The sequence below is a fragment of the Hylobates moloch genome, unplaced genomic scaffold (assembly GCF_009828535.3).
Source record: "Hylobates moloch isolate HMO894 unplaced genomic scaffold, HMol_V3 SCAFFOLD_8, whole genome shotgun sequence".
In the NCBI taxonomy this organism is placed as follows: Eukaryota; Metazoa; Chordata; class Mammalia; order Primates; family Hylobatidae; genus Hylobates; species Hylobates moloch.
The window spans coordinates 70,549,161-70,560,049 of NW_026652283.1; the positions used below are offsets into that span (position 1 = coordinate 70,549,161).

At 38.9% G+C, this 10,889-nt stretch overlaps 1 protein-coding gene across 1 annotated transcript; it reads right to left on the bottom strand.

Moving 5' to 3' along the window:
- Positions 1–1,893: 1,893 nt before the first annotated feature.
- Positions 1,894–9,581, bottom strand: RGS4 (regulator of G protein signaling 4). Its single transcript, XM_032161126.2, has 6 exons — positions 9,460–9,581; positions 8,925–9,201; positions 5,962–6,066; positions 5,596–5,657; positions 4,854–5,020; positions 1,894–4,160 (listed from the first exon to the last, which is right to left on the bottom strand). The coding sequence occupies exons 1-6, from the start codon at positions 9,515–9,517 to the stop codon at positions 3,921–3,923; spliced, it is 909 nt and encodes a 302-aa protein (XP_032017017.1). The 5' UTR covers positions 9,518–9,581; the 3' UTR covers positions 1,894–3,920.
- Positions 9,582–10,889: the final 1,308 nt, after the last annotated feature.

Genomic DNA, 10,889 nt, shown 5'->3' on the forward strand with positions numbered 1-10,889 from the left:
AAATCTCCCAATAATCTCTTTGCATGCAAAATTTTAAGAGTCTCATGTTCTATCGACTGAGCTAGCTGGGCAGCAAAATTTTAAAAAACTATATTCTAATTCTGAATGGATTCTAAGTCATCTCATCAATTTTTTTTTAATTTATATTACAAATAGAAGAAAATCCAGTATTTTCCTTCCTCATGTCATATTTCCATGTGACATCTATATAAGCAAAGCAATGCATATTAAAACATCAGATGATTTAATTGGTCATCTTGTGGTTTAATGGCCTAAGCAGATTCATGTTTTGAACTCAGCCTCTGAATTAAATAAATGGCACAGTTTAGTTTTTATGATGTGTTTTTGAGTCTGGCTCATTGCATGAGCCACTTTATCTGACTGGCTTTGCTCTGATGCTTTTCTTTTTGTTCACATGTTTGGCATGGGCTGATAAGTAGTTGATTTTACCATCAAGGTACTTCTTTTTTATTTCTTTTCCTTCCCCTTTCCTCTTTCATCCTTCTATAGTCACATTTCCAACTTTAAAAATCTAAGCATTATTAACATGGAGTGCCAGAACACATCCCGAGGCATCTTGGCAAGTTATTTCTCTGTGCCTCAGTTTCCCCATCTATAAAAATTTTCAGGGGAAATGCTCATGATTGGCATCTATATCTTAAGGTTGTTGTGAGAATTAAGTGCATTATTAAGGACAAGCAATAACGAGTGTTTTTCAAAAGGTGGTCCTTGATATACATTATCTTCAGAAAAAGGGTCAGCCAATATTTTTTTTTATTTCTTTAACAGACAACCATAAAGAAGAAAGAAAGAATGAGGGACGTAGAGACTGGGGAAACCAACACTGCTCACACTTGCTGCTAATAGCAGTGACTTTGAATTACCCTGCAGTTCTTGATAGATATTATCAAATACAGGGAGCAGCAACTATACAGTCTCAGTAAGAGTCTGACACATCTATAGTATAAGAGAAGAATGATAGTTTTGTGTGTTTTGAGGGGAGATTCTGAGAGTTTCCCCTCAAAACACACAAAATTTAGATTCCTCTCTGAATTTTTTTCTTAAAAGACGGTTGGGTCCATAGTTTTTACCAGATCCTTAAATGGATCTATTACTCAAAAGTGTTGAAGATCATCTATCCTTAACACCTTGTAACTATTACTCTTACAATGGGAAAGAAAGGTCAGGAAATGGGAGTCTCATGACACAATAGACACAGCACAGGGCCTATTACTGAGGATGTGAACGTTCTATGACCTCTTTTCCAGGAAAGAGAATTAACAAAAGGGAGGGAAGGATTTTGAAGTTTGGGTAAGAATCTATAGCTCCTTTCAACTCTCTCAATTTCCCACTGCTCTACCATCTCTCAAACAGGCAGGTAACTGGAAATAAAAGAATGGCTCTGGAAGGCGAACTCTATCCCTTTAAAATTGATTGAGAATCTGCAAGCAAATCAATCTGTTTAGCAGTCTCTGAAGCTAAGATTGCCTTTGTTCTATGAGTAGAGCCAAGCAGAGCAGTGGCATGAATTAAAGAATAAACAATATTCAGTTTGTGCTTTCTTTCCCAGAGTTCACTGGCACAGGAGGGATTAAAGACTCAGTATGAGTATTTTTCTAAAGTCACCCTACACCCTGATGTTTCTCATAGCATGTCTCTGGATCATTAATGTGTTTCCAAGCAAATAGTTTTGTATGGAGCGTTTATTTACCCTTGTTATTAAGATGCGTGTGTTTCACTGGAAGCATTAGCTTTGAGGCCTGTCAAGCACATAATAGAAACAGGCATGCAAAAGGAAGGAGTATTCTGTCCAGGGAGCATGAGCAGGCAAGCTCACCATTGGAAATGGTGATGAAATAACAGGGAAATACAACTGAAAAACACACTCAAAAATGTATTACATAAAATAATTTACTTCTCATTCAGAATGACCTTCCAGACCTATTGGTAAGACAGCAGTCTGTGAGTTCAGATACAATCTGAAAGTCATGACAATCATAATAGGGCAAGACCAATAAAGTTACACATTTGAAGTCAACTAGAGACAAAATTGTGGAACTGTGTATAACGGAAAATGACACTGATGAGGAACTCCAGAGATATTAAGGGCAAGATTGCCGGAGAGACAAGAAGGGTACAATTAGAAAACCTACATCTTTAATACAGTGAGATTTGTATGCATACACTCTGGTGTCTTCATTTTGCAGCCCATTATATTGGCTTAAAAGCCAGAAAGGTGCTCATGCATGTCATTTATACTGCAGCAACGAATGCAGTGTGTGTGGACGCGTGTGTGTGTACTTTCAAAGGCAGTCGTTTTAGGAGAATGAGAAGAAAATTACTTCCTGGGCATTCATTAATAATTCAGGTGATATCCTGTACCTCCATTTATAAAACAATATAATAATAATAACACATACAAAATAACATCATAAATAACATAAATGAGAAGTTTTCAAGTATTTCAATGTGCCTTGAAAAGTTTCAAACAGTAATTCTCACAATTAGTTAAACAATCATTTGTTTTCTTTTCTTTTCCTCTCATTTAGTCTCAGAGCCTAAAAAGAAATGCCTCCAGTCTCTGTTAGCCCTGATGTTTGGAATGAAATTAACAAGATTCTACCTTAAAAGAGAAAACTTATGTGGGCTTTTCAAATTGTGAAAATTTGTTTCCCTCTTATAAAATATAATCTTTCCCCTGCTGCTGGTTTATAAATATAGGCATATAGCCCAGAGCCATTATAAAGAAAAAACAACCAACCACAATAAACTAAGGAGCCTCATCTGACGGCTAAGGTTCTCAGGAAAAAATGAGAAGAGCACCTTGATCAGGAGAGGAAAAAAGGATAGAGGATAAAAACAGTAACCTTTAACTTCTATGCCCTCACTCAGCCAGTAACTTATGGCAGGTGTTTCTGGCAAGGCCTTAGCTGCATTTCTTCATTCAGTTGAACATCCTGTCTGCCAACTCCATACCAACTCAGCTGCTAATAAGCATGCCCTGAGCACCCAGGAAAAGAAGAGAAGGCTGGCAGCTTAGGAGCTCAAAAGTGCCATCAGTGAAAACCAGCTCAAGGGAGCTAAGGTATTTGCTCCTTAGAATAGTGCTCAAGGTGGAGGCTGCCAGTGGTCAAATCAAGCATGAAGTTCCTTGGATGCTTCTCCAGCAAGATCCATGGAATTTTACAAAACCAACTTTCCACAGGTTAGCATTTCTTTCTTAGCCTACATGGCAGTTAGTTCATTTTGCCCTGTTCAAATGTAGTATGAAAGAACAGAGATCAAAACACGCATGTAAGTACATACACATACTCTAGTTATGAGCACCTAGGGTCTTTCCCATCACTCTTGCAAAAGTGTGTGTGTGTGTGTGTGTGTGTATACATACACTCACACATACATATGTATACACAGACATCTATATACAGAAATAATGTATGTGTGTTCAATGTATATATAATATATATACATAGACATACACACAAGCACATATCATAGATCAACCTCATCTAAACATCTAGAGTCTGGAGAACGTGCTGGCCAACAGAATACATGTGCATGTGGGTGTCATGTGACATGCACTAACCAACCATCCCAAGGTAAAACTGTTGGGAGGAGGAAACTGCCAACAATCTTTGAAAATACCGACCTACCAGGCCATTATTTAGATATTTGCTCCCACGGAACCCTCAAAGAAACTTAGGAAAATTGGACTGGAATGGGGTCCCACCCTGATGAACACTCAAACACCAAAAGCTATATCTAGTTTATGCGTAGAAGTGACTCACACATGGCAGGCAGCATGAATATTAGGCTACAATGTGGATAAAGCACTGGAGCTTAATACAGATCAATATTTGGCCTCAGGTTTTTCAGAGCATAGAGTCTTGGCATTTCATCCCTCTGCCTTCAGGTGAGAATTAGGCACACTGAGGGACCAGGGAAGCACAGTCTGCTGAACTCTTGGCTCCTTTCTGCTTCTCTGCCCCGCAGCTGGAAGGGTTGACCAAATCAAGATAGAATCGAGACTTGAGGAAGCGGCGGTAGGAATCCTTCTCCATCAGGTTGAAAATCTTCTTCTGGGCCTCATCAAAGCAGGTTATTGTAGGCTCTAGCATGTTCCGGCTTGTCTCTTCCCTGGTGCAAGAATCCAGGTTCACCTGAGGGGCAAAGTCCAAGGCTTCATTAGACCTATATCCCTGTTGAGGATGCAAGCCTGTATGCTTTGTAGTGACTTGTAAGTGGCAGTGCACCCTCTGTATTTCAGAAGCAAAAAACAAAAGTGACATTAGGCTCCTCCTTGGCACATGTGAGAGAGTATGAAAGGTTCAGAATGAACCTTTCTGCTTTAGAGAGAGCAGGGCAAGATCTTCTGTTCTAACAAATTGGGGAGATTCATCAGAAAAATTCATGAAGGGAGGTTATGGTAAGCCATATGGATGAAAGAGATTTTTAAAAAACTGATTTATTTGGGGTTGTCAAGATTATGATAGTCAGCTCCACTATTCTAGGAACCTTCACTAAGATCCAGAGAGTTCTCTGCCATAAAAGCTTACTTCTCTGGTCAGGTTGGCTAATGGGTAGAAGGAATAGATAGAAAGTTGGGTAGAGGGAATAGGTTCTAGTGTTTGATAGCACATTAGGGTGATGTAGTTATCAATAGTTTATTGTATATTTTAAAATAGCTAGAAGAGGAGATTTGGAATGTTCTCAATGCATAGAAATAATAAATGTTTAAGATATGTGTATAGCAATTGCCCTGATTTGATCGTTAACACATTTTATGCATGTATCAAAATATCACACATACTCCATAAATATGTACAATTTTTATGTATCCATAAAAAACCTACCTCTTTGGTTGCCTGGACTGAGATGAATTCATTATAGATCTTTTTGGCCTTGGGACTTAGTTTAGATGGTGATTTGATTTTCTTGTACTCTTCACAGCTGATCCAGAAGTCAATATTCTCCTCACTATATTCAGACTTCAAGAAAGCTTTGAAAGCTGCCAGCCCACCTATGATACAGGCGAAAGGACCACAGTTGTCATCACACTGTCTGGCCTCTTGGATATGACATTTCACATAAAGCTGAGGTACTTGGGGGATAAAGCATGGATTCAAGCAATCCATTTTTCCCCCGCTTTTTTCAAGTCACTTGGAGTCAGGTAACCCTAATCTGTGTTTGATATCTAGTGGATCCCAGTTCTACCTAATGATTCTTACTCAAGTTGGAAGCCTCTTTCAAGAAAGTATTTTGTTTCTGAACTTCCTATGCAGCTATCAATTACCGAGGTCGATTTGGGAAAGAGAAACTGAGATTGATTTTGCAAGAAGGTATTTTTTTCTCTCTTCCCTTTTTCCTTGCGATGAGAGAGATAGTTTTCCACATGGTTCCTGCATAAACTTTTCATTGTATATCACAAAGCTCTAGGGCATATTAAAATGTTAAACAGACTGAATTTAAGACCTAAAGAGTCTCCTGAGTCTGAACATCAGAAAGAAGCCAGGCCTTGCTGCAGTTTCTATTAGACCAGCATAATATAACTTGTCTTATCCAGAGTACCTCATCCCAGGTTGCCGTCAGACTTACATTCATGACTAATCAGGTTTTCCAGTGATTCAGCCCATTTCTTGACTTCCTCTTGGCTCACCCTAGAAAAAATAGAGAGAAACAGAATAGTTGGAATGCCATGGTAAAAAATTGGGGCAAGAAATCTAAGATCCTGAATAAAGGCAGAGATTTTATTTTCCATCATTATGACAAAATATGTTATTGATGAGAGCAATTTTTCACTAAATGTATAGAAATTTCAAATGTAGTTATGATCTCCATGAAAATGGAGGCTATCTTGATCCAAATCTGGCTTAACTAGGAGCACAACTTCCTTCTCACAGAACATCCCCATCGTCGGATAGTTAATACTAAGTAGATCTTCACCAAGGCCTTTTCTCTTACCTCTGGCAAATAACCACTTTGTCCTTCTTGTTGTGGGAAGAATTATGTTCACAGGAATCAGATTTTTGCAGCAGGAAACCTAGCCGATGTTTCATATCTTTTGCACTGCACAGAAGAGAAAAAAATGAATAAATAGTAATAACCAGCTTTCTTTAAAAGATACCTAATGGTAGAGCTTGAAGAGTCCATTACTAGTCTATGGCTCAGAGACAGTTTATTTAGGGAATGGGAGTTGGAGTTGGTACGACCTCTGAGGAAAACAAGATTTCTCATTTGGTTCCCTATGACTTGCTACAAAACCTTGAGGCAGAGTCATAACACTAGTTCCTTCATCCACAACTGGAATTCTGACCCTTCAGTTTACCTCAGAAACCTCAGAAGCCTTTATATGCCCGTCATTTTGACCAACAGAATACCTTTGGTATCTTCAAGAGTCTGAATCACTGAAAACATGGGTGATCTCTGAGTAATTTTTAGGAATCGGAAAGCAGTAGCGGCAAAAGATGCACATCCTTGCTGCACGCCCCCTTGTGGCAGGTGATTGCTATTTCCATCTGTACCCCTGCTGGCAGAGGGAACTGTGGAAGCACCTCGGGAAAGTAGAAGTCTATTCAGTTCCAGCCATATATGTGGGGGGCCAAGCAGTTCCTGCTATGAGGTATAAGGCAGAATACACTGAGGTGCGCAGCTCCAGCAGAGGGAAATGGAACATGGGACGGCGAAAGCAAATGCCCAAGCTGAAACCTCAGCTCCGTGGGGCTTCTTTCTAGACAATATCTGCTGCTGCTGTTTTCCTTTTTAATAGCTACTTTAAAGGACATACACACTCTAAAGGGTATTTGAGGCTTAACAGCTATTAGGAGAAGCAGGCTAGAGTCATCACTGAGCTTCCAGCTTATTGCCACCATTTAATAGGTAGCCAGGGCACAATAGGGCTCCTGACTAACTAGAAAAAGGGGGTCTTTTAATAAGCCTTAAGCTCAACTCTCTTACTTTTTATTAAATATCCTTTTGCTTGCATCTCTTTTCATTAAGAAGGCCAAGAAATAATTTAAAAAGAGAAATACCATTTTAAAAGAAATTAATAACTAAATGTGTCTATTTGGAGTGGGGAAAATAAAGCCTCAAAGATATAAAGACATTTAGGATGGCCACTAATACATTTATGTATGTAGGCTTTCCCAGAAAGTTTGAATTCCATTATGTTCTCTGACTGCCCCTTAAATAGTATTTTCTCTTCCTCGCAAGATTACTTTCCCTCCTCTGCTTCTCTGACTGATGACTGTTCAGGGGATGCAGCATCCTTTTTGATTATAACAAGATATAATCCTGAATGTTAGGGTGATTCCAAGGTGATAATGTAAGTATATCATGAAGTACAAATAGAAATGAATTCATATTTCTATATGCTTCGTCCACCTGAGATCCTAGAGTTATTGATCAATGCACGGGGTAAGTGTGCTTAGCAAGTATTCTTATAATAAAACCATAAAAATAAAAACCAAAATGACTTCAGAAGTTATTGGAGTCAGGAAATCTAGATTTGGTCCTAACTCCCCCACCATCTATGTGACCTTGAGCAGGCGATGGCTCCTCTGGAGCCTCAGGCACTGGTGGTAAAGATGTTGGACTAGATGATTTGCAATTTACTGATGAGGAAAGGGAAGAGCAGTTCATCCTGCTGACATAGAGTTTACCTCCTTAGATTAGCTGCTTAACTCTTTGAGGACAGAGCTCCAGTATTATCTTTTATCTGTTTTGCAAAATATTTACCAGAGGATAACTTTCTCCTGACACTCTTGTATTTTTGTATGGTTCGTTTTATATGTAAGTTAACTGAAGCTTGAAGTAATTTACTCCACTCGTTTCAGAAAATTAAGCTTGAAGGTCAGAGGAACTTATTTCATAGATACTCTCTGCCAGACCCTCCTGCTTCATTTTAAAGAAGCCATCGATACTTCCATACTCCCGAATGACAGAATATTTGAAAAGTAAATGTTTTAATAGTACATAAAAATTATGTTTTCTGAGATTATTTCCAAAATAAAATTGTGGTAATTTCTATTTGCAACGTGATAAGAAAGCAGGTAGTGTACCTTTAGATTGACTTTTTACCTTTAACTGCAAGATTAAGTAATGTAATATGCACTCATTTTGTGTTTAATTTTCAACTGGCTAATATACGATCATTCTCTGAATGCATTTGTTTATACCTTTTTTGAACAAACCAAAAACAAATGAATAGCTGTATGTCTGTAAGGTTTTTTTAAAAAATCAAGAGAGTATATTAACAAACTAATGTCTTTTAGATGAGATTTTCTACAAAACTATTAACTGATTTGTAATGATCAATACTTCTCAACCACACTCATATAAGACACTTCAAGAACTAGAGATGGGGCAGAGAGATAAGGAAGATCTGGCTCTGAAACTCATATCTCATTGTAACATTTGCTTATAAGAACAGAGAGAGTGAAAGATACTGCACCAACACACAGAAAGGCACTATGCCTTTCTGATGATGGAGCCAAACCTCATTCTGGGGTACCTTTCCTGAAACAAGATGTAGCATACAATCAGAAAGCCCAGAGCCAGGCTTCTATGTACTCCAGGGATTCTCAAATAACAGTAGTAATCACAGATGGAGATATTACAGATCACTATACATAGCCTCAAACCTCATCTCGCTTCTTAATTAAAACTAGCTTGCTTAGACCTGGCTTAAAGAACAGAACAGTTCTCAAAACTAAGGTTACATAAAACAACACATAAGGACTGAAATTTGGGGAGCACATGTCTTAAGTCACAATATCTAGCTAGTCTTGGAGGAAAGTTAGAAAGTCGTGCTCTCCTGACCACACTGTTTCTAATTGCACAGAACTAGGTTAGTAAGTACAGCATGTAAATAACTGAGAAAGTCTAGCCAAAAGTTTAATATGGTTAATGGCTGAAAGCAATCTTACCTCCTCAAGCAAGAAGCCGGCAGACCTGCAAGCCCTTTGCACATCTTATTTAACAGCTTGGAATTCACCAGCAGGAAAGAAATGCGGCAGGAGGAGCTGTGGCTTCGGCTTTGAGCGTACTTTGCCTCTTCTCCGGTAAAGATATTGTCAGAATCCTCTGAGCGTCTTCCTCCTAAGCCTGTAGGGGTCTCTTTTATAGCCCAGCTACGACCATCCAGCCAATCAGACGACAGCTCTGCAGTACCAGCTCCTCTGTCTCCCTCTGCCTCTCCAGCCCCTGAAAGAGATGAGGAAGAAAAGACTGACGCATCAGCAATGTTAAGTGAACGAGCAGAGAAAATCCTTCTGAAAAGTAGGGATATGGGAAAAATGTACTCAATGTCTCTACCAATGTCAGAGGTTTAGAATTTCTAGAAAAGGAAAAAAAGTGTACAATGCTGCAAAATATAGTTTTTATTCATATGTCTGTAAAAAAAAAATATCAAGGAAGTTGCTTCCTGGAAGGAAAAGTACCAGCAGGAATTCTGGAGCTTACTTAAGAGCTGACTCCCAATGTCCTTCCTCTTTTGGATTAGAAGCATCATATTATACATGGTCCAAGATCTGATCCTCACGATTTCCAAAAGGGAGCTGGCAGGATCATCGTCTCCACGCAGTGATTTGCAGAAGTTGCCTTAGTTGTTATGCAAACAAGAAGGTGGAGAGAAATAGCTGGATGACAGTTATAAGCCTGGCAGCATAGAGAAACTACCCTAGGAAAAATAGATTTGCTATATCTGCAATCAACCTGACTGAGAGATACTTTTCTAGAAATCTTGGTAACAACAGAATTCAGCCTAGCACTGACAGTTTCTCCTTTACATGCCTGCGTCCTGTAAAAAGTCTAAACCGGCAGCTCGAGGACCAAAGGAGGGAGTAGATGAGCAAATATACACAGCAATTCTTATATCAGATGCGTTTATGTCTTACGTAATTCTAAGTCTCCAAACTGATATTTCAAAAGATAAAGAAAGAGAGATGTAGAGAGAAAGAGAGAGAGCAGGCAAAAAAATATGTAGTTTGCTTTGCGTATCACCAGCCTTCAAACTAATTGTAAGAATATTAAGCCTTATAGGTGTTTCTGAACACCTGGACAATCAGTATCTTTTACACACAATATCATCAACTGAAATGCCTGCATGGACGGAATCATTCAGGTGTTTCACATCGTATAGCCATATACCAAATACCTACACCAGAGTTACAGAGGAAAGCTATAAGTGGAAGAAGGGAATTAATTGCTAGATCTGACCAAAAGAGCTTTCATTTTGAAAGCAGATAGGTTCCTGATCATAGGCTACAGTGAGCTATACTTCATATATAAGACACAGAGGCATCAAATAGTTTAGGTGGAAGAGATGAAAAATAGTTGGGTTCCAGTGAGATGCAAAATACCAAAAATATAGAAAGAATGGCACAAAGCAATGCCCATATGTGGCCCTACCCAATACATGCCCTTGAACATCCCACACTGCCCCCACTACCAACATGTTCCATGACTAGTAGAGCAAGGAGACAGCAGACAAATGTAAAATGGTGGAGGGACTATAATCTACAGAAGATGCATTTAAATTATAGGATAAAGTCTCTAGCCGCCCATAAGAGGGCATTTATTAGATTAGCTACTGGGCAGCTTTTCCTTGAATTATAACATAGAACAAATGAATGTTGACAGCCATCCTTGGTGGTGGTGTGGAAGGAACTGCAGTGCAGTGTGAAACTAGGAAGATCCTCAGACCAAGGAAGATGGACCAGGGAAATGAATCAGTCAGAACTGACATTAAAGAGGTCAGACTAATTAAAAGAGAAAGAAGGTCACTCAAAGAAAGACCATGGCCTTCTTTGTTTACCTGGGCACCTAAAAGAGTGATCACTCAAACAGATTGATTTTAGGAACATGAGTACCCAAAAAGATTTACTGATGCC

Excerpts from the sequence above, each read along its gene's own strand:
- RGS4 (XM_032161126.2), bottom strand. The coding sequence starts at position 9,517 with ATGTATAATATGATGCTTCTAATCCAAAAGAGGAAGGACATTGGGAGT. Across the intron at positions 6,067-8,924 it reads CCGGCTTCTTGCTTGAGGAG|TGCAAAAGATATGAAACATC; the intron begins GTAAGATTGCTT and ends TCTTCTGTGCAG. Across the intron at positions 5,658-5,961 it reads AAAGTGGTTATTTGCCAGAG|GGTGAGCCAAGAGGAAGTCA; the intron begins GTAAGAGAAAAG and ends TATTTTTTCTAG.